We start from the raw sequence: 23,207 nt of genomic DNA on the forward strand, positions 1-23,207 counted from the left end.
ACAAACAAAAAGAGAGCTAACATCCAGAAAAATGAATTACAACTGAAAAACAAATAAAGTCCTCAAAAGTTAGGATACTGTGTAAAAGTCAATAACAGAAAAATGTGTTTTGTTAAACATTGAACCCCTATATTTGATTGAAAATAGCACAAAAACAACTTAACAAAAGTTGAAACTGAGAAATGTCATTGTTTTTGGAAGACCGTGTGCCAATTTTGAATTTGATGCTGAAAACATGTTTTTAAAAAAAAGTTAGGAAAGGTTCACTTTAACCACTCTGTTGCATCACTTACCCCAAATTAAACTGCCCATTTTGACAGCAGAAATGATCATGACGACAGCCTGGTACCAAAAACAATGTTTGTCTAAGTAGCTAATGTCTTTATCGGCACACATTGTACGTGAGGTGAGTTTAAACCTCATCAGTTTTGATTTCACAAAGGACAAGAGTTGTTCATAATAGCTGTTTCGACTGACATGCGGATGGATGCATTGGGCAGCTTGTCAGGAGGCTTAAGGCATTGTATGAACTATGTTCACAGACAATGGTTTTTTGGAAGTGTTCCTAAGCCCATGCTGTGATTTCCACTATAGATTTGTATTTGTTTTTAACGCAGGGCTGTTTAATTAGGGCCAGAATACCACAGCCAACCAATATTGGATTTTGGCCTTGTCCCCTGTATGCAGAGGGTGCTTTAGAGTCTCAGAATCTTTAATGATATAATATACTGTACAGAAATCTACTGGGTTTTTTTTATTTTTTATGCAACATCATTCTTAGTGTGCAGTATTTGCCAGCACAGTCTCTCAAAGAGTGATGTTGATGCTTTTTTTATACTCAGTTATGTTATAAACCTGTTACCATTTAACCGTGTTGCATAAGTTGTTTTTCACAACCTTTGCAATCTTTCCTCAACCACTGTCACACCTTTTTAGAAAGAATCAAATTCAAATTGTGCGTACCATTTTCCAAATACATTTACATTTCTCAATTTCAACACTTGACATGTTGTCCTTTTTCCATCAAATATGGGGTTTCAGTGATTTGCAAATCATCACGTAATCTTTTTTTTTTTTCATTCAACACAGTTATAGCTCAACTGATTTATGATTGATCATAACAGAGTAAGAATCATCTGGACTGGAACTGACCTAAACAAGGGCTCATAAAGAAACCCAGGAGGAAATGAGAGGATGATGATGTGGTGTGTTGTTCTTGTCCCAAAGCTAATAACACAAATACACTCTAATTTATTTTCTCACAACTTCTCTCACAATCCAAGAATCTGGACTCCTCAAGTATTAACTGAAGTCCCTCTGCAGTAGCACAATAAAATCTCCAATATTGTTCCAACTGTATCCACAGCTCTCCAACACAAATTAAAGTGTCAGCATTTTCACCTGCAGTACCGAACGTTCATTAGTCAACCCCTTCTGGGACACAATTCCTGTTTATAAGACGGGTAATTCTCTGCCTTTAAAGAACAGAGGGGGTGCTCCAAATTGTCTGTAGAATGTATTATAAATACTTTTTTAAAGTGTGTATTCAAAACCTTTTCTTAAATATTTATTTAGCAATGACATGGGAGCCAGGGGTCTTTAAAAAAAAAAAGGACATGCAACATTTCACACATAAATACAGCAGAAATCAAGTATATCCTCTGTAAATGTCTCTCTGAGTCATGACTGTGAGATTGTGAGTCCTGCCAGCTGTAATGTTGTCAGAGCCATGTTTACATCATCTTTACATGAATGGAACAGCTTTTTATAAAGATGTTTTAGTCAAAGACTAGAGAAAAGAAGTATAACATAGCCTACTCACTGCGTATTTGGATGTCATGTGTTTTTAGCTCTCGGTCATTCTGTGTCAGTTTATGTGTAATATGAAGCTTTGAGTTAACCAAAGTGTGCTAACATTAGCCTGCTAACACAACAATGCAGCTCAAGCAGAGGACAATATTGTCCAAACTTTAAACCACAGCAGTGGCAAATGTGCAAAGTTTGCAATGACAGTAAGAATCCTCCCTGAGGGCGCCCCATCTGACAGCATCTTGTTGCCCTACAAAGCATCACATGCATTATAACTGTGAAAAGGTTTGTCAAAGAAAGTCCAGAGGAAGAATATGATTACTTATAACATCATAGAGGTGAACGCTGGTTGGGGGGGGCCCCCTGTTAATTTTTTTGCGTAGGGCCCCACCAGACTCTAGAATCAGCACTGCCTGTTAGAGTCCTAAATGCAAAAGCAATGAGAAAGAACGTCAGCAAAGTTCTTTTTGTTGCTTCATAAATTGAATTCCATTGACTTGATAATGCACTGATTTAAATCATTTAACCATCTTCCTGAAGTCCAAAATGAAGTGAAGAACATTACCTTTCAAATGTGACACATAATGACATATTCAAACATGTGACATATTTAAACTTAATTCTAAAGTAATTATATGATCAAGGCTGTCAAACTCTGACCTTACAGTTTGAAATTCAACTCAAATATTTAATTAGGGAGAGGAAACTTTAAGGACATCTAGTGGAAAGGCTGGGAATTACAGGTTTTGGTAAACTTGAAAAGGAAGACAGAGCAATTTATCAACTATAAAAGATAATAATACATTTTAAATGTAAAATATTAATAGAACTCTACATATTGTTGGTGGCTGAGGTACCTGTCTGTCGGTGTGTTTGACTGACAGAAAAAAGCCCTGAGGGAGCAGTGGCTGATGGATGGTCTGAGTCAGCAGTCGGAGGAGGAACAGGCGGCCATGAGGCTTCAGGCTCAGGACGAGCAGCAGCAGAGCGATCAGCTGCAGAGCAATATCCTCAGGTAAACTAAGCTTGAAAGAACATGGAAACCGCAGTCAAACCCACACTCCATCCTACATCGGGCACAGCCTGCAAAGAGTTGTCAGGACTGACACATCATGTTGGCATCAGGGTGCACTGAAGTATTAAAAGTGATGATGAAGAGAGAAACTTTTGTTGCGGTAATAATGAGTAGCTGCAGAAGCAAATAGTAGCAGATGTCGGAGTCTCTATTAAATGCAAAATGAACTGAACAGTTCCTCAACCACAATCTTGACCACATTGAGTGGCTGTGACAAGTTCTCAACTTTAATTAGGTTTTTACTTCTGGTTTGTTGGGAGGTTCCTGACATCTCAGCATAGAAATCAGAACCTATAAACTATACATGAGCACAATATATATATATATACATGAGGATTTAAACACTTTTATAAAAACCCAGTAGAAAGTAGAGCTCCCTTCGTACAAGCTCAATGATTTTATCTATCACAGGGGTGTTTTGACCTCAGAAGTCAGGGGAAACCATACAGTACAATTGTTAAACTCTGAAATCGGACAGTTCTGTTATACTCTACAACACATTGCTAAAATGAATTCAGCCATACAGTGGTTTCTATGAATGTGTAGGGTGTGACGCTTGCGTGTGTTGTTGTGTGCAGACACTAAGCCGAGGGTAAGTCCTTCTCTTATGTAATAAAGGGTTAAAGAGTCTGGGCATGAACTGACACACATACTGCTGACTGGGAGTTCAGCTGAAGCAGTCTGGTACTAATCACTCACCTACCCACCCCCCACCCCGCTTCCCCCTCTCCACAACATAAACACAAACACACATGCAGCCTTGAGAACACACAAACAATCCAATCAGTGAGTGGGTGATAGTTCAAAGCTCGTCTAGTGCTCCCTAACACTCCTGTGAACCTTGCAGCTCAAGCCTGATAATGATAACACTTCTTACTAAATAATCATTATTATCTAAGCCTGACATTTTTAATTGTACTGTGGCTGCCAGTCCACTTTTGGGGGTGCAGATGGGGGGCTCAGGAGGAGCTGCTAATTTATTGTTTTAATCTCCCACACTGCTGAGTCTGTAAAACGGATCATATACATGAAATACCTGATGCGCAATATTCTGAATAGTTTCTGCTAAATAATAGATTACAAAATGAAAACCAATAAAGGTATCTAACTGGGATGGGCCTGTCTCACGTTGCCAAGGCATTTCATTTTTCCATTGTGTGGTTCCCAACCTAAGGGTGTGGACCCAGAAAGTGGCCTTATAAGACCTATGAGTCGGAAGAGGAATGATAAATGATAGAAGTATTAAAGAGAATAAACAGTCTCATGATAAATTGACATCTTAAAGTGCTATATTCAGAGTTTGATAGAGAAGAGTTTGCTTCAGATACAAAATATCCTATTTTATTTCCCTCTGTGTTGATGAGGTCTGTACTATTGGCGCAGCCATCATAGTTTGCCAATATTCTTAAATGTACTCTTGCAAATATATTTGGTATTTGACATTTTATTTGTTCAATTGTCTTTCCCCTTACTTGCTTTGAAGTCGTTAATTTAGTAACACATATATGTATCTCTATGGGAGCTGGAGAAACAGTTCATTGCTGAAATGTTGACCTTTCAATGCCTTTTCAAATGATCTCAGGGTTGAATAATGCAGCTTGGATAAAGAGCCATAAATGCACTCACTATGGCAACTAGTTTGGATCATGTACACCACATTAGGAAAATGACATACGTTTTCAAGATGCCCATTTACTGAGAACTAGTCCCCTGTTTGAAACTCTCTGCTCTGTCAGTTAGAGCAAAGGGATTCCTGTTGTGTGCTGATGTTAGAGCAGGGTTGAACTTCACTCAGCCTATTAGCTGAGCCTTAAAGCGATGCAAACTGAGAGATCTCTCTGCTGAGCTGGATTAAAGCTAGCTGACTGAAGTCACACAGGCAATATCAGGACCCCCCCCCCCTCTCAAACAACCCATCAGCACACAGGAGGAGGTATCAAGTAAGTCTGACCTCCCTGTGATTAACAATAAAATCCTTTCTTTATGCCCCAAGGCTGACTGAAAAGGGAAGATTACTGCTGATCATGGATATGAAATGCATATCCCCAAGAGGCTTATACATTAAGGTGTATGTAATCTTATTATAAACCATCACATCTACATATCTGCCAGCAGGGTAACACTCACACAAAAACACACTCAAACTTGAAATGCAGAAAAACACAGCAGTACCGCCTGGAATACAATGATTGAAGACACAAACTTAAGCAAGGGTGTTGTGCTTGCCTTATTAAAAGCCTTTCAAGTACTCTCTAGCTTCTGCTGTCATTAAGAAACTGCTGAAAATGCAGTTCATGGATGTGCCTGTTCCGTTAATGAACACAGTTTATTGTTCTCTTGCACAGAATAGAGAAGGAACTTGAGGCCTTGGAAACACAGGAGCTCAACATCTCTGCAAATGAGGAAGTCGTTTTGAAGCGGCTAAAGGAGGTGGAGAGGACGACTGAGGACATAATCAAGGTAGGCTCAAATATAAGCTGATGTTCTTTTAACACTGGGGCTCGCTGAACTGGCTCTTACCTTGTGTTTTTCCTCCTGATCAAATCTGATATATGCAACGTTTCACCCTGAGGCACTGAAGCATGGTGAGGGCTAATACGGCTTTAGACAAATGCCTTTTGCTGATGCTTTGTGGGAGAATGAAGTGAAGGCACGGGTCTGTATGGTTTATGACAGATGACTGGAAATTTCCTTAGCACCATCAGTATGATGGTCTGAAGATTCTGTGCACTTTAAAGGCTGTTTAATTTGTACAACACTACTATATGACTTTTTCTTCTGAAAGTCCAGTCATCGTGACCCATTTTAAATTTCTACTATTTTTCACAATTAATTTTTAAATGTACAATATGGAAATAGATTTTTAAGTCAAAGGTGCAGACTCAATAATAAACAATTTTAAGTATGATATCTTTAGACAACATTTCTTTAAGCACATTATTCCCCATGAAACAGCAGCCTCACGTCTACTGATCACCTTTGCATCTGCAGCGCTTTTCCCTAACCCTCTTGCAGTGACGTAGAACTAACTCTTTAATCAATTAGTCCTAAGACTTTCAGGTTGGTTGGTTATGTGTGTGGCTCTATATAACTTGCACAGTGTGAGTGTGAATTTGAGAGTTGAAAATGTCCTTCTGTTGGTCTTACTGGGCATTCAGACGACAGCATTGCAACTGAAAAGTGCAAATAGCTGCGTTGGTATATACTGGTATTGTTTGACTGGTACAAAAACACTTCACAGTAGCTGACAACATCCAGATTTATGGTGCTTACTTGTATGCTATTTGTATTACAGCTTGATAGTGTGTCATTAGTCTGCCCAAGTTTCAGATCGTCAGAAATTAAGTTATTAGTAGCTAAGTAATGAATTAATATAATTGTAAATGTGAGTAAGAGTGTTGTATGTCATTCACATTGTCTGTGCATTTATCAAAAATTATTAACTTGTATGTGACAAATTGGGATGCAGCAGAAGTTGAAACAATCATAGTAACATCTTAATTAATTCATACTTTATATCCAAATGTGTATTTGCTCTTTTAGACAGCAGCCCTGAATTTAAACTACACATTGTCTCAATGATATCGTGATAACTGTTCACTGCAAATTATGGATACAAGTAGTCTGCAACAATTGGTGGTAATACCCTAGTTTGTTACTCGAGCACATAACGTATAACCTTGAGCAATAATGGACAACCATTGTAGAATCAGAATCAGAATATCTTTATTTGTCATTGTACATGTACAACAAAATTTGGTCAGTGCAAAAACCTTCATAACGTTTCAGTAAAGTGCCTGTTTTAGAAAGGGCTTCTAAAATAATATGATCGAATAAAAATAAGAGGTTTCTAAAAACACACATCACACTTTCACACACATTCACATCCTGCTGGGGTACAGATTTCAATTAATTTCATTGCACATTGTAGCTGGAGTTTTCCATTGTTCTTTGAGGCTGCAGAGCCCTTTGCCTCTGTCAGATCGGTGTAATATAAGAGGTAGAATTGAAAAGTCCTATGTGGCTCTGATCCTCTCTGAATAAACTACTGAATTTAGATAGGATTGTTTTTCTACTCACTCCATGCTGCCTTTGGCTTTTCCTCTAATCTCTGCTTGTTTCTAACAAGATGCACTCCCTGTGGACTGTGTGGGTGTGCTTTTGTTCACAAGAGTGAATGTGAATAAGGTGGCAGGTAAATGGATTGCTCATGGTGGGTGTGCGGGCAACAAGGATATGCATGTTGCTTTCTGGTTGCTATTTGTATTAAGACTTAAGGAGAACACAGCAGACTAACTGTGGCATTAACATGACAGAGTGATGGTTTTTCTAACACTAACATCCTTAATCTAAAGCCCTGCTGTGTTGAATTCCTGCTTCTTTCATCATTTTGACCATCAACTACTTTGTCTTCACATGTATAGGAGCTAAATGCAGAATTCAAAGCAGGTAAACACTTTTATAGATTTGCTTTTGTGTTGTTAGTAGTTCATCAGAGGCTTTACCTTTCGACTTTTATTTCTTAAGTTTTCAGTTTTGTTATAACAGAACTAAAAAAAGGTCTAGACTGTATTAACCTAAATATAGATATAATATTGTGTAACATATTTTCTTAACAAGACTCTGACAAAGGTGAATTAAATTGTCTTTAACATACTTTATATGTTAAATATATTAACCCCTTAACCTTGATTGCTTACTGTTAGACAGCAGTGACTGGTTGCCCATAATTTGTTAATGTACGTATACATTTGTGTACAACTATTAATTAAAATGTTTTTTTAACTTTAAATAAATCAGAACAATTTTTTTCACATTTCATTTTGAGACCTTTTGTTCCCTGTCATTTTCCAAAGTCACTTGTGAGTCTATTTATTCTCACAATACTTAGAAAAAATATACAGAAGCATATTGAATCCACTTATTTTTTTTAAAAACTAATTTGTTCTGAATTTACTACATAACTATTTTGTTAAATTGATCAAAGAACAAGGCTGTTTTTCTGAATATCTCATTAATGCAAAGAAACTGAGCACATTGTTGTGTTTTTTTTGTTTGCCTTGGATATGAAATTCCAAAGAGCCTTTGATTATCCCCATATTATGTCAGCTTGGAATATGGGCTAAAAAAATCAAGCACTGACTCTTAGTCGCAAATAATTATTTTTTTATGTTTTTATTTTTGAACATATCTGAGCTTGATTTCTTTTTCATTGGTCATATTTTCTCTCTAGATTTGACACATCATGTCATCTCACCACTCCCAGATTTCTCATCATTCATCCCATTTATACCAACAAAAAGCTCTCCTATTCCTGAGACTGGCAGTGAAGAACCAAAGAAAGGTATAGACATCATATAACTAGTGCATATGATGGAAATAGCTTCTGCTTTGCTGGTTGATCATACAGCTCTCAGGATAATGAGGTGTAAAATATGATCGGACTCAAGAATTTGGCACAAAGAAAAGGATTATTTTCTTTGGATGGATTTAAGATGTTCACTAGTAGTTTCAAATTTCACTCTCCCATCTCCATGGTTGTGCAGACCTACATTTTGTACTCTCAAGGCATATCTGTCTGTGAAAGACCAGCTGCTCTGACTGAAAAGTCCTTGTTCTATTATTTTGTTTTAAGAGCTGTTAATTTTCATTTCGCCGGGATCCGACCAACAAAGCTGTGAGTTCCCAGTGATGGGAACAGCACATTCCCTGTCTATGTCTATGACTTTGCCAAAGTCAGTAACCAGTAACTAAGTTTTCATTAGGATAAGAAAAGACTCCAGCTAACAGTGATTTTCTTCTTTTAAAAACATACAGTATATATTCCCCTCATTTCTCAAAAAATGACTTTTATTTAATACTTTCTTGTCATTTTTCTACCAGTATGTGGTACGGAAATCATAGCTAAGAGAGGATCAGGTATCCTGTAGAAAACGATTCTGTTCAGCCAACTATCCAGTGGGAAATTAAAACGTATTTTTTGATTGACTATAGCAGTCCATTTGGTATCTGAGGGAAACAAAAGTACACTGTATTAGTCTGGTGGCATCTAAAGTGTCTGCTGATCAATTTTCCCCAAAATTAATTTGCTGTTCTTAATCTGAGACGGAGCTCATTACATCTTCACAGTGCTTGATAATGCATAAAGAATCGTTTTAACATAACAGACTAGGACATTATATTATGTATACAAAGTTTGCTTTACACTGTTGAAATGTTTCAAATTATTGTCCAAAGTCCTTCATTCAAGTATTTTCTTCTTTCCAGCTACATTTGCAATGGAAATTAGTGTAGAGCACGATAAGAGAACTGGCAAAAGTCAGGTAGTCTCCACTGCGACAATCACCCCAGAAGCAATCCAGGAGAGGGGGTTAAAGGTGTACGATGATGGGCGGAAGTCTGTGTATGCATTGCACCCAGACGGACGCAAAAAGTTAAATGGAGCAGTTGGAGAAATGACGTCCAGTGAGGTAGAAGAGCTGCTGCATCAGGCCACAGATAAGAATGTGCCAACTGATGTGCAGTACCATAAGCCAGTCTACTCTGTCCCTTACTCAGGGAACAGCAGACCTTCAACACCCAGGACACCAAGTAAAGCACAGAGGCTAACCCCATCACCCAGCTGCAGTCCCTTCAATAGTTCAATCTCATCCAGAAATGAAACTCGTATCTTTAGAGAGGAAAACGAGAGAGGCAAAGACCTGGAGGGGTGGAGAACCCCCAACAAAACAACCAGCCCCAGCATCATGAAACAAGACTGCACCTCAAAGGACCTTACAAGATCTGAAGAAGAAGTCAAGCTGCCATGTTTAAAGGATCAAGACCAATCAAACAATGGCAGTTATCTCAACTCACATTCTTACTTTGGTGTCAAAACTCCTCAAGGACGTACAGATTCCAGCAGTCCAAACCCAGCAGCTCTTGTTTCAGTCACAGCAAAGTCTGAAGGAATGCCACCACTAATCCAGCCGGTCTACCTGGCTGTGGGTAACTGTAGTCCTTCAGTTGCCTGGCACAAGTCTGAAGCGGACCCTGATGCCTTAAGAGAGAGCCCAGGAGATTTCAACAGATACTCGCCTTTCAGTGCGGAGAGTTTCCCCTCCCGTAACCTTGTCAACAACCTGCCAGAAGAGGTAGAATCAGAACCGATCACAATGATCTTCATGGGCTATGAGAATGCTGACGGCGAGGAGGAAGACGACATCCAGGCCGAGCTGGTTATCATAGGTAACAGTGATGAAGATGACGATGAAGAGAACAAGTATGTTAAAAATGAAAATGAAGAGGAGGACTGTCTCTCATACCACCCAGAGGGATACAAGAGCAAAGTCTTCCAACCTGAAGTGGGTATGGCCAAGGTTACTGACTGCAGACACACTATTGAGAGCACCTACACAAACACGGATGATTCAGGGCTTCACAAGCCAACTTTTATGCACAAGCCTGGAAAGCACAGTCAATACCTGCAAGGACAGGGAGTGGATGGATCTGCAAACACAGACAGCATAAATATGGAGAAGATGAAGCTGTGCTCAACAGGAAGATAAGACTAAATTTCACTTATTGCTGAGAAACTGGGTCATTGAAGAGGAAATATACGATTAGAATTCAGCCTTCCTACTACAGTGTAGTACTTCACCATGTTTATCCATGGATCATCATTTTGAACATGCCTTGTGTGTAAATGCATAACTTGCTGCCAATCCATCCTACAGTGCTTCTAACCATTGCTCCTGCTGTGTTACTCGTGCAATTAGAAGGTTCCTACTCATGCCATTTGCTACAAAAAGGCTCATGCCAAAAAAAAACACTAAAATGTCTGTTGTCCTGTTCAGTGGAAACTGTTCATAGCCACAGACTTAATGTCAATCAGCCCTTGTGCCTAGGTGATTCAGAAAGCTTTGTTGCCACCTCCTGGCAAATTATTGTTATTACACAGTCCCAAAATAACATGGGCACTGCCTTATGAGTGTGTATTTGGTAAATTTGATACCAATGGTTATATTCTTTGTACATGGTTTTTGAGAAATTAAAAAAATATATATTGTTGGTTCTTGATACTAAGTGTTCGCTTTTGCTGCCACCCTACCTCCTCCAGTTTATATTGCTTTGTCTTTTAATCTCAGCTAGTAGACTGGCGGGACATGATTGTGTGAAAGCAAGCCTTTATTCATGCCTTAACAAACAGCAGTCCTTATTGCTTCTTTTAAAAGCCATGGACATTCAAATGCAAACCTAATAAGTTGAATTTATGATTGGAAATGTTAGACATATTTTAAAACTAATCATCAAGTTAGACTTTTTTTCTGATTCTCTCTGACAATTGTTAATACACTGATTTCTATGTGGCTGAAGCACTTTTGCATGGATAATCATGCTGCCTAAGGGATTTTCTCAAGTTGGCAAACCAAATGTTGTCTTAGGTAATGCCTTATATCCAACCGATATGAAATGGCAAAAAGCATGTGAACACAATGTTCAAAATTTGATCTGAATCTGTTTATCTTGAGTGTTTTGTTTTTTTTATTTGGCTCAAATGAATAGATAACCTATACAGTTCTGTTTCAGACCGAAGCATTCGTTCTATGTTTTATCATCAGTTTGTGTTTGCTGCCATCTCAGCGTGACAATGCCTCTGTGCCATGCTCACGGCAAATAGTTACATCTTTGTGATGAACTGAAAAGCTGGCTGTGAATCAGGCCTTTACAACCCATACATGTTTTAGACTCCACTAGTGCTCTTTTGGATGAATCAAAAGCAAGTCCCTGCAGCCAGATTCTGAATTATGAAGGACAGCATTTAACAGAAGAGTTTTAAGGACAGGATAGCTGCACATTTGATTCCATTAGTTTCAAAATCCCATGTTCAGCTGTGGCTTAGGATGTTCACATTTACTGTTAAAAGGTGACTGTAAAATAAATGAAGTAGTAGGGTTAGACTTTTTTTTAAATGTCAGTCCGTTATTGTATGTCAGTTTGTTCTAATTTAACTGTCTAAAGTAACTGACAGGTGTGATTTGATTCCTCTGCGATTAAAACGATTTCTGCATCAATAAACTGTTGTGGGCTAGTTGATATTATCCAATTCAATCCAATCCACTTGTATATAGCACATTTGAAAAAACATTGCAGTCTGCCAAAGTGCTGCACAGTACACTTTTTTTTAAACGCACAGTATGTAAAATCCGCCGCCAAGGGGCTCTCTCTCAATCAAAACAATAACAGAAGCTGACTTCGATGCTAGCGGGGAATCATGGGAGTTCTCTATGCTACTCCATTCCTACATTACGGCATATCTTCTTCTCTCAGTCAGTATTCACCAATAAAGTCAATTCAGCTACAAAAAGCAACAAAAAACGACTCTTAAGTCTGACAATTGTTTTAGTTCATTTCAAACAAAAGAAATCATGAGTTATATTAAAATCAATCTTATGTGCGAGCTCTTCTGTATAATTCAAATCAGGGACAGCAGATTTGCTCTGAATCACGTCTGCACGGACACAAGGACTGACAGATGAATGCTGCTCTTATGTTCCTCTTGTGAAAAATTTGTCCTTGGTGGCTTTCTTTTTCCATCTCTGTGGCATTATGAAGAACATGGAGGAGGGTGAAAAAAAAACGAGGTGGCACTGTAGACATCTTGCTTAAAGGATAGTTACATAAGAGCAATTTCTTTCTTTTTTTGCCCTTTTTTTATTGCAAGACAAAACACTTACAAAACAACACTGGAGAGACATTTACAATGAGTACAGGCCAGGAAATAGAATATGTTCATGTTTGACATGTGTTCCAGGCTGATGTTTCACATGTTTAGAGAACACTTGTTAACAGCAGTTTCTTATGTAAGACAAAAACCTGAAAAGAGACAAACCCAGCGGCATCCTTTTATTTCAGTGTCACTGATATTCCATTTTCATTTTTCAAAAGAGTTTAATTAGACAACTGTGTCAATGTCATCCTCACACATGCTTTTTCAAATAGGCAGTTTTTTTTGTTTGTTTTTTTGGTAGGTAAGATGACTCACTCCTACTCCTCTTGAATTGATGAGAGTCAACAGCATACTGAGATTGTAGTTATCCTTCCTTCAAAACATCCTGATGAGCAGTAAGTTTTATGTTAGCATTAGTGAAGTTTGGAAGTTAACTGTGAAGTTAATCAGAGCAAATAAAACAATATATTAATAAATACGCAGTAAATAAGCACTCAAAATGTATAAAATATGAATAAGAAGATATACATCCAGGATTTAACTTAACATTACTTCTAGTCTAAAATATGAAAAATTTAATACAAAGTTTTGTGATCACTGATTTCCATTGTATGAGTTACATGCATAGTTGACTGATCCTACCAACACAAACTTCCTCGCTCTTTTTCTGTAAAGTCTGTTTCAATGTGATTGTGGATGGAAATGTGGATTGAATTTTATTTTACAGATTGTCTTTGACTTTGGTTAAAGTCAATGCCATAATAATAACTTGAAACACTTTACATTTTCAGAGAGGGAAAAGAGAGGAGCCTGGCTGTAATAATCGGTCATGTAGGTCACCGGTTTTTGTGATCATCCCTATGTTTCTTCAAAGCTGAGAACTCTATAAAATGATAAAAGACAAGACATTAATTTACTTCATTTATTTTTACAAATGTTTATCTTTAAAGAGGACATATTCTAACTCTTTTTTTACTTTTTAAAACAGTCTCCTGTGGTCTAAATGAAACATCTGTGCTGCGCTTTGGTCAAAATATAACATGAATCAAGCACCAGAGGAGGTTTGTGACCCTGTATAAACCAGCTCTCTCAGAACGTTTTGGTGTGTGTGTGTCTCTTTAAATTCAATGAGCCCCCCCCCCCTGAGTTTTCCCGGAAGACATCACTCCTCTGTAGCGAGAATAAAAATGGCGGAACAGTACAGAACACTGCGCAAAAGTTTTTTATTTAGGCTGGGGGTGGAGTCCATGGGTGGAGATACCAGGGAAGGGGAGGGGATTTTGCAGAGCAAATTTGAAACTGAGCATTTTCTCTGTGTTGTAAGACTTATGCAGACTAAAAACCAAAGGACTGGATGGAATTATTTCACATTTTGTGGGTCGGTAGACACTCAGGTTACCCAAATATATGTTGAAAAGCACTGTTAAAGTGGATTATGCATAATATGTCCCCTTTAAAAAAAAAAAAGGCCCAGAGCCAGCAGAGCAGAAGTCAACATGGACTAAATGGTATATTTCCTTCCATTGCCTTCACACAAAATGCAGCAAAACTTCATGAACCATTTGGTCACTCAAACAACGTAAAGCTCTGTATTCACACTCAATTTTCACATCCCTGTAATTCGCTTAAATTGGAAGGCATCAGAAAGATTTTTTCTCTGGTGTGCTGTAAGATGAGGAATATGTTGTCTTCAAGCAGAGGGCAGGATTTATAAGCCCCATTATAATTCTGTATATATGGCTCTTTAATACAGACATGTATAGGTGAAATGATATATTATTTGGCATTACTTTAATGCAAGTAAAGGAAAAACAGTAGTTTTGATTCATTCTAGAACTTTAACATTTTATAATAATTGACATAGGCTTACTGTTGGCAGGGAAATCTCAGGGTTAGAAATGATTCAGGGTTTTATCGTATAAGTATTTTTGTGATTCTGTGATTTTTGCTTGTGAGATGATCTATTGTGCTGAGCTACATGTCCATAAAGAGAAATAAATCACCCTGTCAAGCTATATTAAATGGAGCATCTTATAATGGAAGGATTATACCCTAAATAATCAAATGTGAACATGTGGTGCTTCAGAAATGTACTGTGGGGTTTTTTAGGTTCATGAAAGCAGAGCAAAAAGCAGGCTGTCAAAATCCGCTTCACTGTGGGATTGAATGCATAGTTGAGCACAAGATGAGCTCCTCTCAGCTTGAGTGTGAGTTTGTGAGAAAACGCTCATGTATTGGCTGTCTCCATTACACCCCCCTTCCACTGACTGTCCAATCGGAGGCAGCAGCAGCTAGCAGAGCTGCCAGTGTGAGGCTGCACACAGAAACAGAGCAGAGCCCTCTCTGCATTAGCCCGCTTCACTGTCCAGGTAGGTCCATTAACACACGCACGCACACACACACACACACACACATTCAGGCAACCCAAAGTTTGCAAAGATTTTCCTTTGTGTCAGAGTATTGATCCACACTGCATTATCTGCTTCAGCTGCTTAAATGGATATCATGTCATGTGTTGGCTATTGATGTGGGTGAAGTGATGCTGCGAGCCTGCCACCAGAGCAAAATTATTGGGCTGATAATATGCTGTGTATCGACTAGCTGCAGTAGTCTTAATTTCCGTGTGGGCGTGTGTGTTGGTGTGTATGTGTGTGTGTGATGGCTTTAGAGGGTGTGAATAAGCTGTGAGGTTAATATGTCCTAGAATGGATCGATACCAACATTGCAGTCTTAACTTGAGGTGCTGATATTTGCTGGTTGAACTAATACTTTTACAGGTTTATTGACTGAAGCATCTTATCTCATCACTGGTATCTGATCACACAGACAGCATGGATTCATCCAGGTTTAGAGACAGCAGTATGGCTCCGGGGGCAGAGAAATTTAAAAAAGGGGAAATTGTGGAACAAGCCGTTTGGTGTTAATTTAAGCTCTTGTGTGTGTACAAAACAAACCTCCAACAAGTGTTTTTTTATCCCATACATATAGAAATTAAAAAATGAAAGATAGAAAGTTACTCCTGAAGAGCATTTGCACCTGCACACAATGTGCAGCGAGGTAAAAGAACCCATTTAAGTTTGATTTGAGGAGGAATTTCAATAAGAAGGTATTAGCGATAATAAAAACAGTATGAGTTTACACAAATCCTCATTTGTCATTGCTGTTCATGTTTTGTCACATTATGTTACCTAAATCTCTTGACATCTGTAAAATGATACATCATCAATATCTGTTTACATTGTAATCTTTGGGTTTGCTGTTTAAATGTCTTGTAGTATTGTCCAATGTCTTGTAAAAAACAATCAATTAATTGATTTTATTTATGAATAAATGTTAAGGTTAATGATATTCTATACATTTCTTGTAGTAAGAGATTTCTATGAAACAACCAAAGAAAGCAGAGTGTTATTTTACTGCTAGTTTCTTGCATCATGATTTCCATTCTCTGTGTGTTGCTTTCAGGTCAAAGCTCATTTGTTTGTACTGGATACATTTAACAAAAGAAAACCAGTTACACATATTGTGAATTGCTCTGTAAACTCCAACAACAAATGACCACTTAACCAGTTAGTCTTTATTAACATTAGCTTCAACCCAAGGGCTTAGTGCATCTGAGGTGGTGGATTAATACAGGTCGGTCTTCTAGTGAGTAATACTGGCTGCTTGAAAGTGTCTTTGGGATTGCATCAAAACGGACTTCCATTTGTGTGCACAACGAGAGTGTGGCACAGTGCAACAGGATTATTTACTGACTGGAACGTAAGAGTTTTGGATGACAACGTAAAGGAATGTATTGATATTTATATTTTGTGTAATAACAGCCTCATAGCTACTCGTTTAAGTAATGCTTATTCCTCAATAGACAGTGTCAAAGCATTATGTGCACAGTTTAGCCTGCGGCTGTCTTGCAAGGTCGACTGCTATGATTGCATGTGAATTCTGAGTGCAGAGACAGATAAAGGCAACATTTCCAGTGCTCTCATAACCGTCAGATAAAAACTCTGCTACGCGTCAGTACCTGTGTGAAGCTGCTAGAGAGACACGCACACAAATACAATTCTCACATGTACACATAACATCTGTATCTCTCTGACAGACTTGAATCCCTCAGAGTGAACTTCCAGTGATGTCTCTGTCACATGTGTCTCCTCTGTTGGTGCGTGTATGTGTGTGTGTGCATTTTAAAGAGAAAGAAACCTTCATCTTTTTACTCACTGATGTATAAACTTAATATACAAAATACAGAATCAATGAATTCATAGTTTCTGATGGTGGTATATATTTACCACTGCAATATTGCCTCACCAAAATTATATATTATATTATTATTATTATATAGTTATATAGAAATAAGTGCTGTTCTGTTTTTGTCTGCCCTAAAATGAACACGATGTGGATTATCTTTTATTTTCCTTGTATGTTACTACAGCAAGGAATTCAACAAATATAAAAAGGGTGAAGGGCTTTTTTTTGCCAATCTTCAGCTGCCGCTGCCGTTATATAAACTCCATGCCCCTGACACAAGAGGCACTTCATTCCAATCTTTTTCTTTTCTCCGGGAGCTGAAGCGAACACCTCACATTTCATAAAGATGTAATGGATTTGAATTTGGAGGCTAAAAACCTCTTATCTTATCTTTGCACGTGTCCACCTTCAAAACTCTATTGTGGTATTGTATGCAGCATTTTGGTATATACTGGAACAGATTCATTACTTATTGTTAAGTGCCCATCATTTTTTTTTTTTGTATTCACAACGGCTTTCACAGCATAGATGGGAAACACTCTCGATTGGAACACAACGTGTGTGTCTGTGATTGGGAAAATGCCGCAGGAAGCATCATCCCCACTCAGTCTCATGTTAATGACAGTTCTGTCAATACTCCAGTGTGTGTGTGTGTGTGTGTGTGTGTGTGTGTGTGTGTGTGTGTGTGTGTGTGTGTGTGTGTGTGTGTGTGTGTGTGTGTGTGTGTGTGTGTGCTTCTGTGTCACTTTAACACTCTACACAGGGAGGGCTGCCAAACTTTGTTTTCACTCAGTTACAACTCAAAAAAATGTGTCAGCATTTGGACAGTATACAGTAGCAGTGTTGTTTGTTTCTCTTTGTTTGTGCCATTTGGATGCCGTTCTTTGGATATGATTTCTGTATGGATGACCTACTCCATGTTGTTGGTAGGTAAGACTCTGCTCTATGGTGCGTTTAGTAGAGAGACAGAAAAGTTTGGCTCTAACCCCATAAGTGGAATTTATCATTTGAACTCTCTTTTAACATATTGGATAATTAAAATAAAAAATTAATACGGAGAGCTAAAAAAATATTTATCTTTAAGCTGTGTCATTGTTCTGGTTATTGGCAATGTTGGCATAGGCCTGTCTAATGTTTTCTAAATCCGCATAAATCTGCATGGAAATATAATCCGGACACATTTAATGACTTGAGTTGTGTGTTTGGTCAATGGCATGGCTCTACATCACAGAGGGAAAGCCTATTTGTGGGTTTTGACAACATCCAAAACTTGCAAGAAACACCTTCATTGTTGGAATCGGTCTTCTGAATAGTTTCGTTTTCAAAAATAAAATCATTACTTAAAAGCTAAACATTAAAGAGAAGGTCTTAAAACTACACATGTACAGTATATGATACACTTTTCATTATTTAGCTATGTGCAGTCCTGTTGTTGCAACTTCTTCTCAAATCACCACTGGTTATGCTGAGTTTATATTTAAGAGGATTAATAACCAAAAAATCAGTTTTCTCTATTTTTATCAGCCTGAAGCAAAACAAAAAACATGCAGGACTACAATCGGAAGCCAAAACCATTTTGCACCAGGAGATTTGGTATTTAATAGTGTACTTATTCCGCTGCCAGTTTTATGTGACTCAGCGTCTCGACTACCAGAAGCTTTCAGAGGGTTGAGATCGTCTGTAGACTCAAGTTTTTGCTGCTTAATTTTGTGCGCATTTAAAATCAACTTTTCAGAGCACTTTCAAGCATCACACTAGTTTGATTTCAATCACGAGATACATTTTGAGTATTTATCTTAAAAAATAAGAAAAGGAAAATAAATGTGCAATGTCTTTGGTGATTACACTCCACCATGATGTTTTTATATATTCAGATAGATAGGCTTGTAGCAGGATAGTGATGGAGTCTAGACCAGTGGTTTTGGTGGTGAAGGAAGGATTCGGGGTGTGAGGACGATAGACTTGTGAGGAGTTGGACCTGGACATTGATGAGACGATTGGAGGTGACTGAGGTGAAGGAGAGTCGCAACGATAAACTGAAATGACAACTGACGGTTAAAGAGAGAAGAAAAAACGTAGCGTTTGGTAGCAGCAGCCGAATGATTGGTCGATAAAGGTTGCGGGTAGATCTGGTTTGTTAACTAGACCCCCATCAGCTGATCACTAGAGCAGCCACATTCAATGGCAGCCCATCATTCATTGTCTTACATTGGGTTGTCCCTTCATCAATCTTAGAACCCATTCACTAACTTCTGAAGACAATATCTGCCTACAGCCAGAAGGTTTCAGTAAACGACTTCCAGCCAAGACTTCATTTTCAAGTGCTACATTGTTTACAGTCCAATTCGAAACATGAGACGATACTGTGAAAATTCTACCTTCCACCCTCCTCCTGAATAGTTAACGCTGCATTTCTTGGTTTGACATGGCATATCCAGGTAACGGGTCGGATGTTGCCCAAAAAAGGGAAAACATTAAAGGTGTCAAGTCTGTGCTCAATAGGAGAAGAAAATCATTTTAAAATGGGTTTTTCATTTTTGTTGGTGAATGGAGATCAGATCAATCATTTGTCATGCATTCCAGATAGTTTCCAGTTTTACCTGCATAAATCAAAGCCCCCTTATTAATACTTGGTCAACACTACTCAGACTACCAAAAATACTACAAACCAGAGTCTGTATTTCCCAGTTATCCCAGGCACCACCAAATGCAGCACATCAATGTGTTATGCTTTGATGTACTGTGATTTGTTTTGGTGCACTTCTCTCATACATATAGTACCCTTTCCTGCCCCTCTATTTTTGGTTATAGTCGATACATAATGTACCTAAATAAACTGCATTACACACATGGCACTTTGCTCCAGTTCTCTTTCACTTTTCAATGTCTGCTGCCGGTTTAAGCTTACACTACATTAGTCAATCAATTTCTCTATATGTTGAAACAATTTCCCACTTGGTTGATTACATTTATGTTAAGAACATCAACAATATTGCCAAGTGGATGATCCAGCCAACGAAATGCTAGCCTGTAATGAGAGTCTTCCATTTTTTCTGTTTTTTTTTTTTTTTTACAGTTTATGGACACACAAATATACTGCCAACATACACGGCAGCATGCAAATACGTTTGGAATTGGCACTTTAATTCCCCTTTGACTACTGCACCCAATCACATTTAACAGTCTGCTGATGAGGTGGTGAGGGGGAGGTGGAGGTGGAGGAGGCGACAGCTGAGTAGTGTCAGGCCTGTTGATGGTTGCCATGGCGCTCAGTCTGTCGTATAGACGTGTCCTTGTACATGTAGGTCTGTGTAAGTACGGTACATTTGTGTGTGTAATCCAAAAACAATTACTGGCAAACAAGTCAGTAAGACTCAATGACTCCTTCATCCTATTTCAACTTGTCTGCTTGAGAGTTTAAGAGTTGAATGCAGGTCCTTGACCAGGAACATGTTCACCTTCTGCGGGCTATAATTTTATAATCTACCTTCTCTGGAACTCTCAAGTCCCTTTGGCCTCCTCATATGAGTCATAGACCACAATGCTTTGGAAAGATGTTTTTCAGCAGTTTAAATTTGTCATACTATTCCATCCTTATTTCTGTCACAGTGCAGAGCACAAAAGACAAGGTTACAAAAAGGTCCTTGTGAAGCCTGATGACTTGCAGCAAAAAGACAGTAATCATTAACCATTTCAATATTAATTGAATTTTGGTCAATTATTTCGCCCCTTTAATAATACTAATTGGTGTTGTATTTTATATTGTTGGAAAGCCTGATTAGTCACCTTTACAACGAGGTATAACTTTTAAGGATCTTGTAAACATCCATATTTTAGTCATTAAAAATTGGTAGTTGTGGATATATAATGTATGTATTTATTGTATATGAATGGATTTTTTTAGCTTTTAAATTAATATAATACTTTTTTCGGCAACCTGCACTGGACATAAAAATGCTCAAATAGAACTGGAGTTCATGCCTGTCTGTCCACAATTTAAAACCATTATGTCTGAATTTGTCGCCATTACAAACTGGGATAAAATGATGATGAACAAGATTCATCCAGATGATGTTCTGTCATCCAGACCTGCATCATAATTGTTAACAAATGGATTAGATTTGATTTGTATTTCTTTAAAAACCACCCTACTATTACTGTACCGAGATCTTCAAGGAGTAAAAAGTTTGGTTGACAGTATTGTAAAATTAACACATTTTTGAATTTCCTGTTTCTCTTGTTTCTCTCCTGTGCAGTAATTCCCTATCAGCATGACCTAACAGCACGCGACGAGAGCGTCAGCGACAAAATCAGCCGGATTCTATAGTTCCCTATTTGAGTGTCCTAACTCCCCGAGAGCCAGGCTGACTCCTTAGAATATGACAGAAAGTAAAGTCATGAAATAGTTAGAAGTAGAGGTATTTTACTTACACTTACACATATTGTACACTGAAAAAAACACAATATTCAAAGCTGCCAAGTCGGTTTGTGCCGTGGTTTAAAGCGTTGTAACAATAGAGCCGGAACACTAATTCCCGTCTCTGGTGGGTCACTACTTAGTCACATTATTCTGACAACAGCTTGATCAAAAGAATGCGCATACTGTTATTTTGTCCCAAAGAGGGATGTGAGAAAGAGGAAGGCTAAAGGATTAGAATATTGGTAGAGAGCGAACGGGTACTGGTATTAGATTTTTGGAGTCAGCAGCAATGGGTATCCTTTTAAATACTCCGAGCTTTGGAGTGAAAAGAGCCCACAGGCCCTGGTGAGCTGCTGGCCTCATACTTGGCAGCAGGAGAACATGACATCAGCTACAGGATATGGTGGATTCAAGCAGAACCTTTTCAACACAGGCCAATAAAAAAAAAAAAAAACTTCTTTGTGGCATTGATCAAAGATGATTCCTTATTTAGTATGAATGCACTTGCTCTGTGTTTGATTATTTGCTTCTCTCTTGTATTTGGTGGGGCTACTTGTGCTATTGTATAAACTTGTGTTCGGTCATTTGGAAGTGTAGGTGTGGTATTATATATTTGGTGGTGTCATGCTTTTTATTATTGTTGTCTATTTGTCTTGGGTAATATGTTGGTGTTTGTATTTTCAGCACCTTTACTTTAATATTGCACATATGTTGATGGATAAAATTGATGAAGATGTTTTTTTTTCGACTTAATTTGCATGGGATGTGTGAAATCCTCTTATCTCAAAAAAGGACTGAGAAACCATGAGAGCAAAAAGAAAAAAAAACTGTCTCAGTGGTGGAGCTGGTTGTCTTTAAACTGGAACATTGAGGGTTTGATCCCCAGCTCCTGCTGCCACATCCTCTGGAAAGACACCTTACCCAAGTTGCTCACTCTGCTTTGTGAATGTGTATGAATTGGATGAGTTAATACTGATGGACAATTTACAAAGCAGCCTCTGTCATCAGCGTGTGAATGTGGTGTGAATTGGTAGGTAGGTGTGACGTGCGGTGTAAAAAGAGTAGTCAGAAGACCAGAAAAGTGCTATACAAGCTCAAGTCCATTAACCATTCAAATGATTGTTATTAGACCCTGAATTAGGTGTTGCTGATGAAGTAGCCGGTGATTTTTGAGTGAGGAAAATGTATTTTGTTTTATACAGTTTAATCAACAGACCATTGCGTAAAACTTTTTAAAGTGTGTTATTATGATTTAAGTTAATAAGCGCAAATCTAATTTTAATGCACAGCAAACAGGCTTGCCATTTGCCTGGTAAACTGAGGGGGCGAGGAGCAAAACGGATGTTTCCTGCCTATCTTTTCTGGTCAAAAGAAAAACAAACCATTACAGACCAGAATCTAAACATAGGAGGAGGACATACTGACTGCTGTGTTGTTTCAAGCAAGTTTTCTTAAGATACAGTAAGGTCATTTTATGATTTAATTCAGAAAATATCTTACATATTGGACCTTTAAACATAAAATTAGTGTGAACGTTTGGAAAAGAAATTTTTGCAATATGCAACTTTTGTATAGTTTAAATTTGATTTTTTTTTCCCAGCTCGAATGAATATTTAATGAATGTTGCTTCTGTCTGTGTAAAATTAGTCAGTCAGACAGTGTGTCTTAAATTATAAACTTCAAGGAATTAACCATATTTATGATGTTTCTCACTCCGGCTATTAATTGTAAATGTATTACTGTGAGTATGTGTGTTCATGTGTGAACACAAGGATTGTGGGACACAGCTACTCATCTTCTAGGGACAATCTGGATGTGTGTGGGAGGCAGACCCATCCCTGCAGTCTTACATAAGAACGGTTATAATGCAATCTCATTCAGCTGCTTTTGATGTGCTTCCTCTCCTTCTGCACATAACCCACTTAGGGAAACATTAGCACTGCACAGCA

The 23,207-nt window shown here is 38.1% G+C and overlaps 1 protein-coding gene across 3 annotated transcripts in view; it reads left to right on the plus strand.

Moving 5' to 3' along the window:
- The window catches only part of palmdb (palmdelphin b), a 43,460-nt gene that overhangs the window by 13,379 nt on the left and 6,874 nt on the right, over positions 1–23,207 (plus strand). Inside the window, exons 4-8 of one of the 3 annotated variants that reach the window (XM_065948983.1) lie at positions 2,694–2,824; positions 5,230–5,344; positions 7,309–7,333; positions 8,118–8,228; positions 9,152–10,673. In XM_065948983.1, the coding sequence (XP_065805055.1) occupies positions 2,694–2,824; positions 5,230–5,344; positions 7,309–7,333; positions 8,118–8,228; positions 9,152–10,431 (1,662 nt within the window). In that variant the 3' untranslated portion in view covers positions 10,432–10,673. Of the gene's footprint in view, positions 1–2,693; positions 2,825–5,229; positions 5,345–7,308; positions 7,334–8,117; positions 8,229–9,151; positions 10,674–14,869; positions 14,963–23,207 lie in introns of those variants that run through there. The other 2 variants (XM_020638560.2, XM_029278194.2) reach the window with 2 other exon arrangements.

Source organism: Labrus bergylta, chromosome 20 (assembly GCF_963930695.1).
Source record: "Labrus bergylta chromosome 20, fLabBer1.1, whole genome shotgun sequence".
In the NCBI taxonomy this organism is placed as follows: Eukaryota; Metazoa; Chordata; class Actinopteri; order Labriformes; family Labridae; genus Labrus; species Labrus bergylta.